Source organism: Oncorhynchus mykiss, chromosome 32 (genome assembly GCF_013265735.2).
Source record: "Oncorhynchus mykiss isolate Arlee chromosome 32, USDA_OmykA_1.1, whole genome shotgun sequence".
NCBI lineage: Eukaryota > Metazoa > Chordata > Actinopteri > Salmoniformes > Salmonidae > Oncorhynchus > Oncorhynchus mykiss.
Window position 1 is genome coordinate 35,622,143 of NC_050572.1, and position 21,834 is coordinate 35,643,976.

Sequence of the window (21,834 nt, forward strand, 5' to 3'; positions counted from 1 at the left end):
TGAAAAATGAATCTAGTTTATTAAGAGTTGCCTGTGTATTTCCTCTTAAGGATCGGACCCTTTTTTTTCTTCAATTGTATGCCTTAAATGACATACCCAAATCTAACTTCCTGTAGCTCAGGACCTGAAGCAAGGATATGCATACGCTTGATACCATTTCAAAGGAAACACTTTGAAGTTTGTGGAAAAGTGAAATTAATGTAGGAGAATATAACACATTAGATCTGGTATAAGATAATATAAACAAAAAAACATGCATTTTCAATTTTTTTGTTTTGTTCCATATACTTTGAAATGCAAGAGAAAGACCATAATATAATATTGCAGTTTAGGCACAGTTTAGATTTTGGCCACTAGACGGCAGCAGTGTTTGTGCAAAGTTTCAGATTGATCCAGTGAAGCATTGCAATACTGGACAATATTTTGTATCAGGTCTGCCCAAATGTGCCGAATTGGTCAATTGATACATTTTAAAGTACATAACTATAGAGAACATACAACAATGATATGGTAATACAAAATTTAAGTTTACACACTCCCAGGAATGTCATAAATGATGGATCATTAGCTTATACACTAACCTTCACACATCTAGATGGCCGGACGGGGTGGGTGTGGAGCCAGAGAAAGCAGGGGTTCAAACTGTAGAACCCAGTTACCACATTTTGAATATAAAAATGGATTTGATCAAACGAAACAGTGCTACATTTTATGTCTGGGACCCTCAGGATGACAAATCAGAGCAAGATTACTGAATGGAAGTACATTATTTACCTTCAGAGGTGAATGTATCAAACCAGTGGCCATGATAAAGGTTTTTTGTTGTTGTGCACTCTCCTCAAACAATAGCATGGTCTTTTTTCACTGTAATAGCTACTGTAAATTGGACAGTGCAGCTAGATTAACAAGACTTTAAGCTTTCTGCTTTCTGGAAAGTTTGCTCTTACTTAAAACGTCATGCTATTCACATTAGCGTACGTTAGCATAACCGTCCCAGTATAGGGACACTGATCCCGTAGAGGATTTATACCACTTCCGGTTAGTACCATCATTAATCCTCCCCCACTTAAGATACTGCTAGACTAGCTGGGCCCAAGCTTGCTGTACAACATTAAATCCCATTCAGTCTGTCAACAAACAGGCCCAATAGCCATCATCACTGTTACATTCTCAGAAAGCATGAGCTCCAGAGTTGGGATAATCTTGTACAATACACCGACGCATGTATTGTATTCAAAACTCTAAATGGCCACTTAGTACTCTCGTCAAACAGAAAACCCAAACCCTCTGCCACAGATCCACAAGGTCTGCCATGAGAGGTGACTATATAGTTCCCTTAAGGTAATGCACATTTAGTCAATCTGCTTTCTCTGTGAGAGCTTCCCATGTCTGGAGCACACTGCCATCAGACACACACAATTGAAACCACTTATCACTCCTTTACAAAAAACATGAAGGACATGGCTAAAGGCCAATCAAACTTGTGAAAACAACCCCCAGCTGTGTATTAACACTTTCCATGTTATCTGTTGTCTGTTTCTTGTGAGGTATGGAAACACTTAGTTGATTTTATGGATTTTGTTGTGTTGCTTTTTGTGCTGTTGCTCTGTCTGCATGCTGCTTGTTCGATGTTGCTCTGCATGTGCTCACTGCTAATTGATTGTCTGTATTGTTATTGGAATTGTTTTTCATAACATGCCCAGGGACTGCAATAAAAAAATGTGTCGGCTGGCTAAAACTGACACTTTAACTGAAACGTTGATTAATGTGCACTGTCCCTGTAAAGATAAAAATTAAGTCAAACTCAAATTGGAGTTGGAAGTTTACATACACTTAGGTTGTAGTCATTAAAACTTGTTTTTCAACCACTCCACAAATTTCTTCTTAACTATAGTATTGGCAAGTCGGTTAGGACATATACTTTGTGCATGACACAAGTAATGTTTCCAACAATTGTTTACAGACAGATTGTTTCACTTATAATTCACTGTATCACAATTCCAGCGGGTCAGAAGTTTACATACACTAAGTTGACTGTGCCTTTAAACAGCTTGGAAAATTCCAGAAAATTATATCATGGCTTTAGACACTTATGATAGGCGAATTCACATAATTTGAGTCAATTGGAGGTGTACCTGTGGATGTATTTCAAGGCCTACCTTCAAACGCAGTGCCTCTGATTGACATCATGGGAAAATTAAAAGAAATCAGCCAAGACCTCAGAAAACAATTGTAGACCTCCACCAGTCTAGTTCATCCTTGGGAGCAATTTCCAAACGCCTGAAGGTACCACGTTCATCTGTACAAACAATAGTACGCAAGTATAAACCCCATGGGACCACGCAGCCGTCATACCGCTCAGACAGGAGACACGTTCTGTCTCTTAGAGATGCACGTACTTTGGTGCGAAAAGTGCAAATCAATCCCAGAACAACATCAAAATACCTTGCGAAGATGTTGGAGGAAACAGGTACAAAAGTATCTACAGCCACAGTAAAACAAGTCCTATATCGACATAACATAAAGGCCGCTCAGCAAGGAAGAAGCCACTGCTCCAAAACCACCATATAGAAAGCCAGACTGCGGTTTGCAACTGCACATGGGGACAAAGATGGTACTTGTTGTCATGTTGTGGGGATGCTTGTTGTGGGGATGCTTTGCTGCAGGAGGGACTGGTGCACTTCACAAAATAGATGGCATCATGAGGTAGGAAAATTATGTGGATATATTGAAGCAACATCTCAAGACATCAGTCAGGAAGTTAAAGCTGGGTCGCAAATGGGTCTTCCAAATAGACAATGACCCCAAGCATACTTCGAAAGATGTGGCAAAATGGCTTAAGGACAACAAAGTCAAGGTATTGGAGTGGCCATCACAAAGCCCTGACCTCAACCCTATGGAGAATTTGTGGGCAGAACTGAAAAAGGAGGCCTACAAACCTGACTCAGTTTCACTGGATTTGTCAGGAGGAATGGGTCAAAATTCACCCAACTTATTGTGAGAAGCTTGTGGATCGTTGGAATGAGGTGAAGAAGAGGACCAAAAAAGTGTTCGTCATATTTTTAATGGAACAACTGAACACTACACAAAATGAAAACGAAACAGTCCCATGTGGCACTAACACGGAAAATAAACACCCACTACTCAAAAGTGAAACCAGGCTCCCTAAGTATGATTCTCAATCAGGGACAACGATTGACAGCTGCCTCTGATTGAGAACCATACAAGGCGAACACAGCAATTCCAAATCATAGAAAAACGAACATAGACAACCCACCCAACTCACGCCCTAACCATACTACAACAAAGACAATAAAAGAACTAAGGTCAGAACGTGACAGTGGAAGGCTACTTGAAACATTTGAACCAAGTTAAACAATTTAAAGGCAATGCTACCAAATACTAATTGAGTGTATGTCAACTTTGAAAAAAATTTAATCTGAAATAAATCATTCTCTCTACTATTATTCTGACATTTCACATTCTTAAAATAAAGTGGTGATCATAACTGACCCAAGACAGGGAATTTTTACTAGGATTAAATGTCAGGAATTGTGAAAAACTGAGTTTAAATGTATTTGGCTAATGTGTATGTAAACTTCCGACTTCAACTGTAAATACAAAACATGGTCAGAAACAGATAGTTGTAAACAATACTAAAGAAAGGCATTTGGAAAATAAAGAGGCCATTTAAAAAAGTATCTTATCCTCTCATGAATACCGCATTTGATAAAGGGTCCCATTCCCAACACAGTGTACTAAGAGAATGCACTGGCCCATCCTTTTTAAAACCACCTGATGGTGAGTGAACCTGAGGTCAGTGTATATCTTACAGGGATCATCAACTAGATTCAGCGTAGGGACATTTTATTTTATTGAGCGGATAGTCAGGGGGCCGGAACATCATTTTAAATCATTGGTCGACTGCAAATTGACCGCAAGAAGCCCAAACAGACTTAAACATAATAATTTCCAACGTAGCTTACATTAGTATATGATCACTTGCCTCTCTATTATGTGCAGAAATACTTGGGAACAGAATTCCCAAATTTAAATGACGCGGAGCTGATTTCCTGGTGTTTTTATGTCCAACAATGAAAATGTAAAAAATGAAGAATAATATTGTTTTATAATTTTTTTCCTCAGAAAACATGGGGGGCAAAATAAAACCACCGTGGGCCATCAGTTGGGGAACCCTGCTTGAGGTCTTGTCTGTCATGTAGGGATGAACCTGTCTCTCTTTGTTTCTGCCTGCTCCTGATCCACCTCTACCAGGGCCCATTTCTGGACCTCCCCGGACCCAAACAAGGTGAAGATGAAAGCTCCTACGGCGCTGATCCCGGCCGACAGACAGAACACACTCCTCCATCCCGCCAGGGATTGCTGTTCCAGGAGGGAGGGGGGGACATGGGTCATAGTCGTATGTATAACAGTCTTCAAGAGTGCAGTAACTTTTAGAAATGAGCCATCGGGAAGATGTCAATTGCATACTCCTCGCGTCAAGCAGCCCAATTCTGATGTTTCTTCCACTAACCAATCACATCAGCGCTTTTCACATCAGCTCTTTTCCAGAGCTGATCTGTTTGGTCAAAATACATTTTTTTTTTTTTAACTATCAGAATTGTGCTGCCATGTGTCAACACAGCCATGGTCTAATACTTTTTTACAGTATTTAAGTAGATATATTACAAATATTTAATTATTTCTAAAAGTAGTACAGAATGAATGCATTTGATTATGAAGGAAATGTCACCAGAAAGCTTACATCTTTGGTGAGGTAACCTGTGATGATTGGAGCGACCACACCTGGGATAGTCCCGAAAGTGTTGGTGATTCCTAAAAGTACCCCCGCATACCTGAGGAAGAGAGAGAGAGAAAAATAGAGGTTCAAAATCAATCATCCAAACATCCAAAAGCCGTGAAAAAGCAGTGAGTATGTGAGTGACTTCTTCAGTCTTCAGTGACGTAGAGTGTGATAGAATGAGCGGAAGAGAGAGAAAGTTCAGTAAAGGTCCAAAATTTGCCAGAAAAGACGGGTGAGTAGGGAGAGAAGTGAAGTGACGACCTCTCAAATCGATTAAACACCCACCGTGGAGCAATGTCTATCTGATTGATGAAGACCCCGGCTGCACTGGTGCCTCCTGCAGTTGAAGAGAGGGTGAGGAAGGTCACTGCCAACACACCACTGCAGCCGGAGTAGCCCACAGCAACCAGGAACGCTGCAGGCAGCAGCAGACCTGGGGGAGGAGGGGTCAACAATATGCATCAATCACAGGAGGTTAATGTCTCCTTAAATGGGGAGAACGGGCTCATGGCAATTAGTAGAACGAGCTCAAATACTACATGGTTTCCAGGTGTTTGATGCCATTCCATTTGTTCGGTTCTGGCCATTATTATGAGCTGTTCTCCCCTCAGCAGCCTCCTGTGACGTCAATATACATGGTCAATGTACAAACGCTGCATTTAACAGAAACACATAGGTATGGCCATCCACACAATTAACATGTACACAGTTTACGTGATACTCTAACTGTAAGTCGGTCTGGATAAGAGCGTCTTCTAAATAACTCAAATGTAATACTCTATTAGTTCATATTTTGTTACAAAACATATTACTACAGACTAAAATATCCGCTGCATGAAATAGCCTCCAAAGAATCCCGAAAGAACTGTTGCATGTTTAACCAGTCAATCAATCAAACATCTGGTAAAGTCCATAAGTAACCGAGACCGGTTCCTTTCAAAATAAAAGTCCCCTCCTTGCCTGTGATAGTGAAGATCTTGCGGACCGCTGTGACACTCAACAGCTCCTTCTCCAGGAGGCTGTCTGCTACTACACCTGATATCACTGAGAAGGCCCAGCCACCCAGATAAGGCAGAGCTGAGAGAAAGGCATTCTATATAGACAGTCAGAAAGAAATGGACAATATTAACCGACAAAAAAACAACAACAGAAAGGATTGCAACTGCATTGCAGGAATAAAATATCCCGATAACATGGAAACACTTTCACCAATGTTTTATTACAGCAATGCTACAGCAGAACGGTATAGGCCAAGGTTCAAGATTCAAGTCTCGAGACTCCTGTTCTATCCCTGTACACTGTGATATCTTAGTCATTCTCTAGTCCTACCACCTGCCTACAGAGCCTAATACCACCAGGTGGAGCTCTTACCATATTTATTATACCTATCTGGCCTTTACAGCAGTCTGGAATTGAGCATCTCACTCTCTCGCTCTCCTCTTAAGGAGTCATCCATAGAAATCATATGTCCATATATATCAATGATGTATGACTTAATATATGATTTCTTTGGGTCTCACCTGTCGGAGGTCAAAGTGAAGCACCGTGTCCATGTAGGTGGGTAGTGATGTGAGCAGAATGCAGTTACCCCAGTTGGCACACATCTGAGACACTATGATGGCCCACAGGGGAACAGAGAGCATCATGGGCAACAAAGGCACTGACCAGCCATGAGCACCACCCTGGGTTAGGAGCCAGAGAGAGAGAGAGAGAGAGCGAGAGAGAGAGAGAGAGAGAGAGAGAGAGAGAGAGCGAAGAGAGAAAGATAGAGAGAGGGGGTATGCTAATTTGGGATAGAGCAGACCTAACTCACTCCATTAAATTAGTCAAAACAGGAACATTTTACATTTGGCTAGAAATTCAAAAGGAAATGATCTTAACAGAGAAAAAGATCCTCCTGTGTGCTACCTACAGTATATCCCCCTCAATCATGAGGCATCAAAGCTAAAGGAACTGAGTAATAATAAGAAATGTTATAGATGTAAGGAATGTAGCGTGAAAACCTATCAAAAATCAATTAGGCAACAACAAGTTCAATCCCTTTTAGACAACTTCCTGGACAAAACGTTCCACTGTAATAGTGAAGGTGTAAACCTGGCAGTAGAAAATCTTAACAGTATATTTGGCCTCTCAGCTTCCCTATCAAATCTAAAAATTTCAAGCAGAAAACCGAAGAAAATTAACAACAATGACAAAAGGTTTGATGAAGAATGCAAAAACCTAAGAAAGAAATTGAGAAACCTGTTCAACCAAAAACATAAAGACCCAGAAAACCTGAGTCTACGCCTTCACTATGGTGAATCATTAAAACAATACAGAAATACACTACGGATAAAGAAGGAACAGCACGTCAGAAATCAGCTCAATGTAATTGAAGAATCCATCCCTTTTGGCTCTATAACAAAGAACAAACAGTAAAAACATATACATGATCAAATACAAATCTTAGAATCAACTATTAAAGACCAGAACACACTGGATTCTCCAATTACCTTGAATGAACTACAGGATAAAATAAAAACCCTCCAACCCAAAAAGCCTGTGGTGTTGATGGTATCCTCAATGAAATGATCAAATATACAGACAACAAAATCCAATTGGCTATACTAAAACTCTTTAACATCATCCTTAGCTCTGGCATCTTCCCCAATATTTGGAACCAAGGACTTATCACCCCAATCCACAAAAGTGGAGACAAATTTGACCCCAATAACTCCTGTGGGATATGCGTCAACAGCAACCTTGGGAAAATGCTCTGCTTTATCATTAACAGAAGACTCGTACAGTTCCTCAGTGAAAACGTACTGAGCAAATGTCAAATTGGCTTTTTGCCAAATTATCGTATGACAGACCATGTATACACCCTCCACACCATAATTGACAAACAAATAAACCGAAACAAAGGCAAAGTCTTCTCATGCTTTGTTGATTTCAAAAAAGCCTTCGACTCAATTTGGCATGAGAGTCTGCTATACAAATTGATGGAAAGTGGTGTTGGGGGAAAAACATATGAGATAATAAAATCCATATCCACAAACAACAAGTGTGCGGTTCAAATAGGCAAAAATCACACACATTTCTTCCCACAGGGCCGTGGGGTGAGACAGGGATGCAGCTTAAGCCCCACCCTCTTCAACATATATATCAACGAATTGGCGAGGGCACTTGAACAGTCTGCAGCACTCGGCCTCACCCTACTAGAATCTGAAGTCAAATGTCTACTGTTTGCTGATGATCTAGTGCTTCTGTCACCAACCAAGGAGGGCCTACAGCAGCACCTAGATATTCTGCACAGATTCTGCCAGACCTGGGCCATGACAGTAATTCTCAGTAAGACCAAAATAATGGTGTTCCAAAAAAGGTCCAGTCACCAGGACCACAAATACAAATTCCATCTAGACACCATTGCCATAGAGTACACAAAAAACTAGACATTCCTTGTCCTAAACATCAACGCCACAGGTAACTTCCACAAAGCTGTGAACAATCTGAGAGACAAGGCAAGAAGGGCATTCTATGCCATCAAAAGGAACATCAAATTTCTATACCAATTAGGAGCTGGCTACAAATACTTTAATCAGTTATAGAACCCATTGCCCTTTATGGTTGTGAGGTCTGAGGTCCGCTCACCAACCAAGAATTCACAAAATGGGACAAACACCAAATTGAGACTATGCATGCAGAATTCTGCAAAAAATATCCTCAGTGTACAACATAAAACATCAAATAATGCATGCAGAGCGGAATTAGGCCGATACCCACTAATGATCAAAATCCAGAAAAGAGACGTTAAATTATACAACCACCTAAAAGGAAGCGATTCCCAAAACTTCCATAACAAAGCCATCACCTACAGAGAGATGAACCTGGAGAAGAGTCCCCTAAGCAAGCTGGTCCTGAGGCTCTGTTCACAAACACAAACAGACCCCACAGAGCCCCAGGACATCAACACAATTAGACTCAACCAAATCATGAGAAAACAAAAAGCTAATTACTTGACACGTTTGAAAGAATTAACAAAAAAACAGAGCAAACTAGAATGCTATTTGGCCCAAACAGAGAATTCTCTCTTTCTCTCTTTCTCTCTGAGGACCTGAGCCCTTGGACCATGCCTCAGGACAACCTGGCATGATGACTCTTTGCTGTCCCCAGTCCATCTGGCCGTGATGCTGCTCCAGTTTCAACTGTTCTGCCTGCGGCTATGGAACCCTGACCTGTTCACTGGACGTGCTACCTCTCTAGAGACAGCAGGAGCGGTAGAGATACTCTTAATGATCGGCTATGAAAAGCCAACTGACCTTTACTCTTGAGGTGCTGACTTGCTGCACCCTTGACAACTACTGTGATAATTATTATTTGACCATGAAAATTTGAACATCTTGGCCATGTTCTGTTCTGGACTGGCCACCCCTCATAGCCTGGTTCCTCTCTAGGTTTCTTCCTAGGTGTTGGCCTTTCTAGGGAGTTTTTCCTAGCCACCGTGCTTCTACACCTGCATTGCTTGCTGTTTGGGGTTTTAGGCTGGGTACAGCACTTTGAGATATCAGCTGATGTAAAATACATTTGATACACAGTGGCAGAATACCTGACCACTGTGACTGTCCCAAACTTTTTTGTTTGTTGAATTTTACCCCTTTTTTCTCCCCAATTTCATTGTATCCAATTGTTAGTAGCTACTATCTTGTCTCATCGCTACAACTCCTGTACGGGCTCGGAAGAGATGAAGGTTGAAAGTCATGCGTCCTTCGATAGACAACCAAACCAAGCCCCACTGCTTCTTAACACAGCGCGCATCCAACCCGGAATCCAGCCGCACCAATGTGTCAGAGGAAACACCATGCACCTGGCACTGCGCCTGGCCCGCCACAGGAGTCGCTGGTGCACGATGACACAAGGATATCCCTACCGGCCAAGCCCTCCCTAACCCGGACGACGCTAGGCCAATTGTGCCTGTGCGTGAACCCAGAGTCTCTGGTGGCACAGCTGGCACTGCAGTACAGCGCCCTTAACCACTGCGCCACCCAGGAGGCCTGACTGACCCAAACTTAAGGTAAACTTTGACTATGTACAGACTCAGTTAGCATAGCCTTGCTATTGAGAAAGGCCGCCGTAGGCAGACCTGGCTCTCAAGAGAAGACACGCTATGTGCACACTGCCCACAAAATGAGGTGGAAACTGAGCTGCACTTCCTAACTTCTTGCCAAATGTATGACCATATTAGAGACACATGTTTCCCTCAGATTACACAGATCCACAAAGAATTCGAAATCAAACCCGATTTTGATAAACTCCCATATCTACTGGGTGAAATATCACAGTGTGCCATCACAGCAGCAAGATTTGTGACCTGTTGCCACAAGCAAAGGGCAATTAGCGAAGAACAAACACCAATGTAAATACAACCCATATTTCTGTTTATTTATTTTCCCTTTTGTACTTTAACCAATTGCACATCATTACAACACTGTATATATACAGTACATAATACAACATTTGTAATGTCTTTATTCTTTTGGAACTTCTGTGAGTGTAATGTTTACTGTTCATTTTTATAGTTTATTTCACTTTTGTATATTATCTACCTCACTTGCTTTGGCAATGTTAACATACGTTTCCCATGCCAATAAAGCCCCTTGAATTAAATTGAAATGAGTTGAGAGGAAGTGGATTGACTGTGAACCGATTTACAAAATGTATGACAAAGGGCCGTAAAGGACACCACAGATAGACTGTTGTTACCCCTTTTCCTATGGAGTTGATGATGTAATCTTTTTCTCTTGTGCTGATTCGTGGATGAGTGCCAGGCTGGTCCGACACCAGAATGAACCAGAACACTGCCCAAATGCAACCAGCACCCCCTGGTGATGAGAGAAAGAGGGACAGAGAGAGAGAGAGACAGAGGGACAGAGTGAGAGAAAAGCCTGATTCTGTTGACATCTTCACAAAGCAAAAGGTTGTGCAGGTACAGTGTTTGTGCTGAACAAGAGAGTGTTCACGGAAGAATTGTGAATGATTAAAAAAAAATGGAAGGTATTATGTGTGTGAAAACTTCACAGGAGAACAAAATAAGAGCTGAAAATGTGGGTATGCAGAGACATGCAGATATGGTGTGTGTAGGGGGAATGTATATGTTTGAGGGGTGTAATGAATGTATATGTTTGAGGGGTGTAATGAATGTATAGGTTTGAGGGGTGTAATGAATGTATAGGTTTGAGGTGTGTAATGAATGTATATGTTTGAGGTGTGTAATGAATGCATTATGTTTGAGGGGTGTAATGAATGTATAGGTTTGAGGGGTGTAATGAATGTATAGGTTTGAGGGGTGTAATGAATGTATAGGTTTGAGGGGTGTAATGAATGTTTATGTTTGAGGGGTGTAATGAATGTATAGGTTTGAGGGGTGTAATGAATGTATAGGTTTGAGGTGTGTAATGAATGTATATGTTTGAGGTGTGTAATGAATGCATTATGTTTGAGGGGTGTAATGAATGTATAGGTTTGAGGGGTGTAATGAATGTATAGGTTTGAGGGGTGTAATGAATGTATAGGTTTGAGGGGTGTAATGAATGTATAGGTTTGAGGGGTGTAGTGAATGCATTATGTTTGAGGGGTGTAATAAATGTATAGGTTTGAGGTGTGTAATGAATGTATATGTTTGAGGGGTGTAATGAATGTATAGGTTTGAGGTGTGTAATGAATGTATAGGTTTGAGGGGTGTAATGAATGTATAGGTTTGAGGGGTGTAATGAATGTATATGTTTGAGGGGTGTAATGAATGTATAGGTTTGAGGGGTGTAATGAATGTATAGGTTTGAGGGGTGTAATGAATGTATAGGTTTGAGGTGTGTAATGAATGTATATGTTTGAGGGGTGTAATGAATGTATAGGTTTGAGGTGTGTAATGAATGTATATGTTTGAGGGGTGTAATGAATGTATATGTTTGAGGGGTGTAATGAATGTATAGGTTTGAGGGGTGTAATGAATGTATAGGTTTGAGGGGTGTAATGAATGTATATGTTTGAGGGGTGTAATGAATGTATAGGTTTGAGGGGTGTAATGAATGTATAGGTTTGAGGGGTGTAATAAATGTATTATGTTTGAGGTGTGTAATGAATGTATATGTTTGAGGGGTGTAATGAATGTATAGGTTTGAGGGGTGTAATGAATGTATTATGTTTGAGGGGTGTAATGAATGTATTATGTTTGAGGGGTGTAATGAATGTATAGGTTTGAGGGGTGTAATGAATGTATAGGTTTGAGGGGTGTAATGAATGTATTATGTTTGAGGGGTGTAATGAATGTATAGGTTTGAGGGGTGTAATGAATGTATAGGTTTGAGGGGTGTAATGAATGTATTATGTTTGAGGGGTGTAATGAATGTATTATGTTTGAGGGGTGTAATGAATGTATATGTTTGAGGGGTGTAATGAATGTATTATGTTTGAGGGGTGTAATGAATGTATTATGTTTGAGGGGTGTAATGAATGTATAGGTTTGAGGGGTGTAATGAATGTATTATGTTTGAGGGGTGTAATGAATGTATAGGTTTGAGGGGTGTAATGAATGTATAGGTTTGAGGGGTGTAATGAATGTATAGGTTTGAGGGGTGTAATACATGTATAGGTTTGAGGGGTGTAATTGCTATCCAACTCTCACCAAACATGTAGAAGACAGCTGGCCAGCCCAGACTGTGACAGATGAAGCCAGTGAGGGGCAGGGCTACAAAGGCCCCAAAGTTGGCACCTGACCCCGAAAGGGTCATGAGCCGAGACCTCTCTAGAGGGGGAGCCCAGCGAGCCCACATGGCCATCATGGCCGGGAACGTCACCCCCTGAAGACATACAAACACAGAGTGATACACACCGGTTTAAATAAACCATGGCACTGAAATTAACAATATACCTTGGTGTTTTACGGAAAATAATGACCATATGTCATTATGTATACGATAAATAGGGTTGTTTATACAATCAAATGCTAATCCAGTTCATTTCTGATGACAGAATGAGATTGACCCCTACTCTGAACACATAAAGCCTCTTACCTCCCCAAAGCCCTCCAGTGCCCGTAAGCCAAACAGCCAGTAGGGTCCTAGCTGCGCTGCCAGGGGGGTGAGGAGGGTGAGGGCTGCGGTGCCCAGCACCCCTCCCCCCAGGAAGATACTCCCCCCAAAGTGTCCGGCCAGGTAACCCCCGGGGATCTGCGTCACCAGGTAGCCAAAGAAGAACGCCCCCAGCAGCAGGCCCTGAGTCAGAGAATCCCACAAATACAGAGGTATCTGAGAGAGAGAGAGACATAAATTAGCATTAGTGTTTAGTATGAGTTTGTGAGTGTCTTCGCATGTGCAGTATGTCCAGTATGCATGGATCTTGTTTGTGTGAAGCCTATTTATGTACTGTAATATATGTGCTATAATTAAGCAATAAGGCCTGAGGGGGGGGGGGGTGGTATATGGCCAATATACTACGGCTATGGGCTGTTCTTATGCACAACACAACGAGGAGTGCCTGGACACAGCCTTTAGCTGTGGTATATTGGCCATATATCACAAACCTCCGAGGTGCCTTATTGCTATTATAAACTGGTTACCAACGTAACCAGATAAGTCAATAAATGTTTTGCCATACCATTGGTATACGGTCTGATATACCACGGCTGTCAGCCAATCAACATTCAGGTCTCGAACCACCCAGTTTATAATATATGATATAATATGCATGTAGAGTATACTACTATAGGTCTAGTTGATACTTTGGAATAGCTGGTACTTACCCCATCTGGTTGGTCTGGGATTTGGCTGCCATTGCCGTGGGAGGAAACTGGGCACTCATGGCCACCTGAGCTGTTGAGAGATGGTTGGATTTTGGTCCCATTGACCATGGCGACCATGGCAACACTTAGATTGACACGGAGGCCGTAGACGACGGAGAATCCAAAGAACATCATGATGGCCAGATTGCAGCGTGCAGAGCAACATTGTGGAGGTACTGTTAGACACGACAACAACATGTGCCCAATCACACCTCACAGTCTGTCTGAAAACACTTAAAGATGACTGAAGATGACACTTAAAGATGACTATTTAGACAGTGCTAGCAGTAAATCTACTCTAGCTAACGAGGAGTACATGACACTTAAATTACATTTTTCACTAGCACACTGTTAGTTATGATGTAATAAGCAAAATCATAGGGGCGAATCCGAACTTCCACGTAGGTCAAATGTTCACTTAGTCCCCCACTGACATCAATGCCCCATACTGACAAAACACTTGATATGACTTCATTCAACAATCAGAAGGTTAGCATTACATAATGAAGTAAAAGAACGAAGCACGACTAGCACATTCATGCTGATGAGTGCTGACCACGCAAAAGAGCAACCAAAACAAGTTAAGACACCTGAATCATCAACATCCACCACTTCTTTTTTAAGTAGGGGTGTAGTATCTCCACTCTCGTCCAGTGGGGAGGAGTCGATGGAGTATCCATTTTGCAAAGCCATTGCAACCACCAGTCAGGTGACGGCCAGAGAGGGGAATGAAGTGAGGGTGATCTGAGGTCACCTAACCATAGTGTCCTAAGAAAATCTGCTAGATAGAGAAACGGCAAGAGTCAGCATGAGCAACTGCTAGACATTCAGCCTCATGCACGTGCGCACACACACAAACACACAGACGGGTTAAGACTACAGATACAGGCTGGACAAGCATTTCGCTACACCCGCAATAACATCTGTTAAATATGTGTATGTGAGCAATCAAATTTGATTTGATTTGGATATGAGAATGACCATGACTAGGCGGGTCACTGGTCCTCACGGTGTTCAATGTAATTGGCCGAGCATGCCAAGACAAAAAGTATTTAGTTCCTTAGCTACAATAGCCAGACGACAACAATTTACTGACTTTAAAGAAATCCGTAGGAGATTGTGCAACAATGACAAAACACCTGACAAGTCAAAGAGACCCGACATAGACATGTATATAACATTATGCTTTGCTCTTTATATCGAGGAATGTTTAGATAGAGAAAACGGTTTGAACAATTACCACAAATTGGATTGGATGGACCAGATAGTTATTCACTTGCGGTTATTGAGGTTCTAGACCTAGATCGTCGGACTGGAGAGCATCATATATACATTCTTCTTCTTCTGATGATGATGATGGGGATGATGATGCTCCAAATAGTTTTACGCTAGCTGGTGGTGTGGATTATCCCACGTTAACCCTGCACAAAAAAACAAGACGGGAAACAAATACCAGACTGTGAGTAATGGCCTACGTAAAGTCAGTCACAGACGCATGATTTCAATGATTTTTCATAGCTACTTCTTTTAGTGCTGGACAAGTAGTACGCAATACATCTGATCTCAGATGATAGGTCTTTCCACTAAATGAAATAAAGTAGTAGACTTGGCCTCTCCTCCACTCTAACTGTGACTTGTGCAGACTGACCAAAAGCAGATGTGAACCTAGTGTATGTGCAGACAAACAAAACTTTCCCAGGTTACCATTGGAGGAACAGAGAATGTATGTTAAGCAGGTCAGCTGATGAGGGGGGTGGAATAGAATGAGGTAATGTAATACCTCTTGACATGGTGAAGGTGAAATTTAAGGTGAATAAAGTTTTTATTCAGTTTGGAGTGATTAACACAATGCTTAGCATATTTATGTTTTTCCTTTTCTGTAATATTCAGAAAACTAGAGTCCTCAAAGAGGCAATTCATCATGATGATTACCAATGTTCTATTTGTGACACATTTGTTCATAAATTGATGGTCAATAGATTTGTGACTGAATGTTATGGATTCTTCTCATATCGTTTGATAGTGATTGACACCAGAGCTCCTGAAAGTACAAGGACTGAGGACACATTGATTCTTATTGTATTGATGACATTATGCACACTGTATGATTCTGTAGCAGCTGGCAAAGTCACTGTCTTTTGTTTTGACGTCGTACAAGCCTCTCGGGATGATGTTTAGAGAACATTTGGTACTGTCGGATTAGAATATAAAGGGCCTGTCTCCAAGAGGCATGTTAGACAATATCTCTGCTTCTGTACCGGAGGCTTCTCCATGTTGCAATTTGTAACTAAACCAAAATTATTTTGTGATCAACGACTGCTCTACTTTTTAATTCACCATGAAATTACCATTACACATGGATAGACTCAAAAATCTATGTGCAAAATCTCTATGCGTGTTTACGATTCGGAGAAACCGCTAGTCACATGACCAAAAACGTAATTTTCTTCGGTGACGCGATTATGAATTTGCACCAATGACTGTATATATGAATTTGCACTTAAGTCTACAGCACAAGATACACGCAGCTAGTTTACACATTGCGCAACAAGCTGCTCCGTATGAGTTGGAAATCGATGGTTATTTCCCAAGTTCCTTCCTGGTTGCAATGTGACAAGTTATTGCGCTCAGTGGTGGTGATTCCTGAACAGTAAGTAGCAGTTTATTGTGTAGTTTCCGTTTTTATCTGTGAAACACGACCAGCCAGAAATGTAGATAAGGCCAACTGTCAAGTTATGCTGGTGTCTAATGTAGCAAACTAACCTAGCTAGCTAGTTTGTTATGAAAGGAAAGTAAGGTAGCTAGTTTAAAAAATATATAACTTGGCAAATTCTTATTTACAATGACGGCCTAGGAACAGTGGGTTAACTGCCTTGTTCAGGGGCAGAACAACAGAGGCTACATGCAGCCCCATAGTTACACATGATATGCAAAGATGTCATAGACTCAGTCAGACCTTTTGGGAAAATGGGTAATTGTTGTTCATTCTGGCTTTGTTTTGTTCTTGTGAAGCTCACACAGCCATATTTCATGATTTGACAACATGGAAAACCCCTACCAAACGAGAATCGCAGCTTTAAAGGCATAATCTGTCAGTCCTTGCATTCATTGCTACCTCTATGCATCTGAGAGAAGATACATTTCCCCAGCCCCATCACTCAGTTTAAATAACAAAGTGGCAGGGCCAGGCTGTTGAAATAACATATTTGAACACATGTCCAGCAAATAACATCACACTCACACTGTTTTATCGTTAGTTCACTAACTTCCTGGTCCTCTTCGTTACATTGATTTCAAGGTTCAAGATGACCACACTTCTTAGCTTACTCCTCGGGGCTGGTCCACTACTGTTACTTGCCCTAAACCCAGTACATGGATCCGACAATGCCACCCTCCCATTGGTTCTGTGGCACGGAATGGGTAAGCACTTGAGATGCATAATGCAACAACATCATGTTTCACATACAGCAGTGGTGTTTCTAAGCTTGGCAGAGTAGCAAAACAAGGAACTGATGGCCACTTCCTATATTTGCATGTGTCCCTTAGATAAGTCATGATATGACAGTTAGTGTATATGAATAGTTGTTTTTACACCCAAAACTCTATATCAATAAATTTTTCACATTCAGTTTTTTCATCAGAAATGATTGCTTTTGAGTTGTCAGATTTTTGGATTCCTAATTTAATTTTTATTTGTATTTATTTTTTGCAAAATGCTTTATATGTGTTGTTTAGCTGGAATGGACTGTTCGTATCCTGTAATTTGACTGTGATATGTGGTTGTCTCACCTAGCTATCTTAAGATGAATGCACTTACTGTAAGTCGCTCTGGATAAAAGCATCTGCTAAATGACTCAAATGTCAAATGTAAATGTTTTTACATACAGGCTCATATTACTGTATTGAATAACACCTAAATATATTTTTTTAAATATGTCACAAATGTATCAGTTCTTTATCAATTTGTTTTTAGTTATTTGTTACATTTTACTGTGTAAATCCTAGTACTACTTATTTTTCTGAGAGTGAGGTGGATATGAAACATTTAGCAAAAAAACACAATTTGTCTGTCATTGAACAACACCGTGCAATGATTAGATAGTGAAAAAACACACCAATCTCTTTCATAATTTCTTGAAACAACAAACTTACCAACATTTCTGAAAATGGATATATAGCATTTTGGAATGAAACTCTTCATATAGAGACTCTGGGTTCTTGTTTCGGTGTGTACATAGGAGACAGCTGTTGCAACCCTCTCAGCATGGGCTCCATAAAGAAGATGGTCGAGGAAACCATCCCTGGAATTGACGTCCTGTCACTAATGATTGGCAAGACTGTCATTCAGGTACTTTCCAATCTGTGTTGGACAGCCATACCCTGTGGTGACCGGTGTGAATGCTTTGCCTTTGCTCCAGCCAAGCCTGATTCTACTAATGAAAGCTTTGATTGAATTTCATAAGTAGAATTGGGTGTATTACTGCAAGTAGTTTAGTGGTTAAGAGTGTTGGGTTTCTGGTTTGAATCCCCGAGCCATCAAGGTGAAAAAATCTGCCCTTCTGCAGATTTGATGTCTCTGATTCAGAGATTAAATCCAGAAGACACATTTCAGTTGAATGCATTCAATTGTGCAACTGACAAGGTATCCCCTTTCCCTACTGTGTGGCTGGAGCCCTTGCCAGCCCTTGCAAGCTAAAATCACTCACCCTTGACCTATTTTTTGAGATGTGGTGTTTCTGTTTGTCAACACTCTTACTGTCCCAACATGAACATCCTCATATCTACCCCTCAGGACACAGAGAATGGTTTCTTCATGGATGTCAATGAGCAGGTGTCCATGGTGTGCAGCCAGCTGGCCCAGGATCCCAAACTGAAGGATGGCTACAATGCCATGGGCTTCTCCCAGGGAGGACAGTTTCTGTAAGTAGTGTCTCTGGGTCCGTACTCACAAAGCCTCTCAGGATGCTTTTTGAACGTTTATTTTTTACATGAATTAGAGCTGCAGTATGTGCCGATTCCAGCCCAACACTCGCACACTTATTCAACCCATGTAGTTAAATCAGGTGTCTTAGAGCTGAGGTGGAACAAAAGCCTGCAGAGTTGCCCATCCCTGGTAAAAGTACTCTATACACGAGACAAGAAGCTGTAATTCTCAGTTTTTCGCCTTTTCACCCCCCCCCTTCCCCTCCCCTCCAGGAGGGCAGTGGCGCAGCGCTGTCCATCTCCTCCAATGAAAACCCTGATCTCTGTTGGGGGACAACAACAAGGTAACGGCACCATGGCAACAGTGACATAATCCCTTGCCTTGTCTCTTTTCATTGTCTTTCATCCACTTCCTGACAGTTTTGAAATGATCCCATTCTCCACATTCACAGGGGTGTATGGTCTCCCTAAATGCCCTGGAGAGAGCTCCCATATCTGTGACTGGATTCGCAAGAAACTCAACTCAGGAGCCTATACTGATATTGTTCAAAAACAGTGAGTGTAGAATTTATTTACAACTCAAAAACAGTGAGTGTAGAATTTATTTACAACTCAAAAACAGTGAGTGTAGAATTTATTTACAACTCAAAAACAGTGAGTGTAGAATTTATTTACAACTCAAAAACAGCGAGTGTAGACTATATTTCAACTCTTTCAGAGTGCAATTCTTATGTTTGAGACAAATCAGCAATATCCAGATTAACAGTATGTTATGACATAGTTACTGTACGTTTTGAGACGAGGTACGAAGAGAAAGGGCTTTGTGTATTGTGTGGTTGTTATCCAGTGAGTCATTTGGAACCCTTGTCTTTATCAGCTTGGTGCAGGCACAGTACTGGCACGACCCACTGAACGACGACCTGTACAAAAAACACAGCCTCTTCCTGGCTGATATCAACCAGGAGCGGGTTAGTATGGCTCTAGTATGGTGTTAGTATATATTTTCAGAATCAGACGTTATTTGATTGCTCCATACAGTGCTGTTTATATTCAATATTCTCCTGAGAACTCTCCATCGCTTTATTTCAATTCCATTCAATTCATCTGCGGCCTTTCACCCCATAGGTGGTAAACGAGACTTACAAGAAGAACCTCCAGCTGCTGGACAAGTTTGTGATGGTCAAGTTCTTGCAGGACAGTGTTGTGGATCCAGCTGACACTGAGGTAAATACTGGACACATTGTGACAACCTCTCTTGCTGTACTGTCCTCCTCCTACACTGTAATTACTGATGCTAATAGGCAATATGTATTTTGTATGCAATCTATTTGTTATAGTGGTTTGGTTTTCTGAAAACGGGTCAGGCAAAAGAGACCGAAACGCTTCAGGAGAGTGTTCTCTATAAAGAGGTAAAACCCCCATCATGTTTAGTCATCTTCAAACACAGACATGTACACTATACAGTATATACAAAAGTATGTGGACAGCCCTTCAAATGAATGGTTTCGGCTATTTCAGTCACAACCGTTGCTGACAAAAAAAAAAATCAAGCACACCGCCATGCAATCTCCATAGACAAACACGGGCAGTAGAATGGCCTTCCTAAAGAGCTCAGTTACTTTCAACGTGGCAGTCATAGGATGTCACCTTTCTACCAAGTCAGGGCGTCAAATTTCTGCCCTGCTAGAGCTGCCCCGGTGAACTGTAAGTGCTGTTATTGTGAAGTGGAAACGTCTAGGAGCAACAACAGTTCAGCCGCGAAGTGGTAGGCCACACAAGTTCACAGAACAGGACCGCCAAGTGCTGAAGCACGTACCGTGTAACAATCGTCTGTCCTCGGTTGCAACACTCGCTACAGAATTCCAAACTGCCCCTGGAAGCAACATCAGCACAATAACTGTTTGTCGAGAGCTTCATGAAATGGGTTTCCATGGCTGAGCAGCCTCACACAAGCCTAAGATCACCATGCGCAATGCCAAGCGTCGGCTGGAGTGGTGTAAAGCGCGCCGCCATTGAAATCTGGAGCAGGGGAAACGCATTCTCTGGAGTGATGAATCATGCTTCACCATCTGGCACTCCGATGGACAAATCTGGGTTTGGCAGATGCCAGGAGAAAACTACCTGCCCAAATGCATAGTGCCAACTGTAAAGTTTGGTGGAGGAGGAATATTGGTCTGGGGCTGTTTTTCATGGTTCGGGCTAGGCCCCTTAGTTCCAGTGAATGTAAATCGTAATGCTACAGCATGCAATGACATTCTAGACGATTCTGTGCTTCCAACTTTGTGGCAACAGTTTGGGGAAGAACCCCTCCTGTTTCTGCATGACAGTACCCACATGCAGAAAGCAAGGTCCATACAGAAATGGTTTGTTGAGATTGGTGTGGAAGAACTTGACTGGCCTGCACAGAGCCCTGACCTCAACCCCATCAAACACCTTTGGGATGAATTGGAACGCAGACTGCGGACCTGGCCTAATCGCCCAACCTCACTAATGCTCTTGTGACCGAATGGAGTCCCCTTCAGCAATGTTCCAACATCTAGCAGAAAGCCTTCCCAGAAGTGGGGACCAACTCCATATTAATGCCCATAACTTTGGAATGAGATGTATGACAAGCAGGTGTCCACATACTTTGTCATGTAGATTATTTTAATGTATTCGACTCATATTGTAATGTGATATTGATACGTGGAATTTATTTTCAGGATCGTCTGGGACTGGCAGCGATGGATGCAGCTGGAAAGCTGGATTTTCTGGGTACAGAAGGAGATCACCTCCAGTTCACCAGGGAGTGGTTCAATGCCAAACTAGTGCCTTACCTGCGCTAAATACACTTAGCTACCTACGCTGACACTCAAGTTGGCATGCGCACAACTATTGCACTGATCATTCCTATCATATCAATACCATCCTGCTGATGAATCTAATGCACAATTTGATTTTTAAAACCCTGATTTTACCCAGTTCATGTACTACCACAGAAAATTAAGTTAGTCTTAATTGGTTCCCAGAGATGCATGGTGGTCTAACTGGGGGACGTGTATTAAAGTTTACATTTGATCATTTTTTGTTTAGCGCTATTTTGGAATAAAAATGTACATAAAACTTAACGGGTAGTGCGTGTAATGGTAAATAACAAACTAATGATGTTAGATAATCACTGGTTCTGGACTGGGCTAATATTCATTAGTTTACCCAGCTCTCCTTGTGAAAAGTGGTAAACAATGGTCTCTGGGAAAATTATCCAAACATAAGGGCACATCTCACACCCCCCCCCCCCTCATTCCATATTTAGCCT

At 41.6% G+C, this 21,834-nt stretch overlaps 2 protein-coding genes across 6 annotated transcripts; one reads left to right on the plus strand and one right to left on the minus strand.

Moving 5' to 3' along the window:
• Positions 1-3,050: 3,050 nt before the first annotated feature.
• Positions 3,051-16,993, minus strand: LOC110489279 (sialin). Of its 5 annotated transcripts, none has more exons than XM_021561968.2 (12): positions 16,858-16,993; positions 14,857-15,037; positions 14,207-14,394; positions 13,578-13,792; positions 12,850-13,083; positions 12,462-12,636; positions 10,544-10,662; positions 6,325-6,486; positions 5,765-5,897; positions 5,090-5,237; positions 4,766-4,856; positions 3,051-4,383 (listed from the first exon to the last, which is right to left on the minus strand). In XM_021561968.2, the coding sequence occupies exons 3-12, from the start codon at positions 14,307-14,309 to the stop codon at positions 4,216-4,218; spliced, it is 1,548 nt and encodes a 515-aa protein (XP_021417643.1). In that variant the 5' UTR covers positions 14,310-14,394; positions 14,857-15,037; positions 16,858-16,993; the 3' UTR covers positions 3,051-4,215. The 5 variants fall into 5 exon arrangements, with proteins under 5 accessions (XP_021417643.1, XP_036827616.1, XP_021417644.1 ...); XM_036971721.1 differs by having other exon boundaries at positions 14,207-14,397; XM_021561969.2 differs by lacking the exon at positions 16,858-16,993 and adding an exon at positions 15,139-15,290 and having other exon boundaries at positions 14,207-14,397.
• LOC110489299 (palmitoyl-protein thioesterase 1) lies at positions 16,070-21,646 on the plus strand. The gene is made up of 10 exons (XM_021562008.2): positions 16,070-16,266; positions 16,915-17,036; positions 17,855-17,964; positions 18,409-18,536; positions 18,813-18,883; positions 18,992-19,094; positions 19,417-19,507; positions 19,665-19,763; positions 19,877-19,948; positions 21,242-21,646. The coding sequence occupies exons 1-10, from the start codon at positions 16,178-16,180 to the stop codon at positions 21,362-21,364; spliced, it is 1,008 nt and encodes a 335-aa protein (XP_021417683.1). The 5' UTR covers positions 16,070-16,177; the 3' UTR covers positions 21,365-21,646.
• The last annotated feature ends 188 nt before the right edge of the window (positions 21,647-21,834 follow it).

Excerpts from the sequence above, each read along its gene's own strand:
- LOC110489279 (XM_021561968.2), bottom strand. The coding sequence starts at position 14,309 with ATGGCTTTGCAAAATGGATACTCCATCGACTCCTCCCCACTGGACGAG. Across the intron at positions 13,793-14,206 it reads GGTGGATGTTGATGATTCAG|TACCTCCACAATGTTGCTCT; the intron begins GTGTCTTAACTT and ends CGTGTCTAACAG. Across the intron at positions 13,084-13,577 it reads TCCCAGACCAACCAGATGGG|ATACCTCTGTATTTGTGGGA; the intron begins GTAAGTACCAGC and ends TCTCTCTCTCAG.
- LOC110489299 (XM_021562008.2), top strand. The coding sequence starts at position 16,178 with ATGAGTTGGAAATCGATGGTTATTTCCCAAGTTCCTTCCTGGTTGCAA. Across the intron at positions 17,037-17,854 it reads GGTTCTGTGGCACGGAATGG|GAGACAGCTGTTGCAACCCT; the intron begins GTAAGCACTTGA and ends GTGTGTACATAG. Across the intron at positions 18,884-18,991 it reads TGTTGGGGGACAACAACAAG|GGGTGTATGGTCTCCCTAAA; the intron begins GTAACGGCACCA and ends CCACATTCACAG.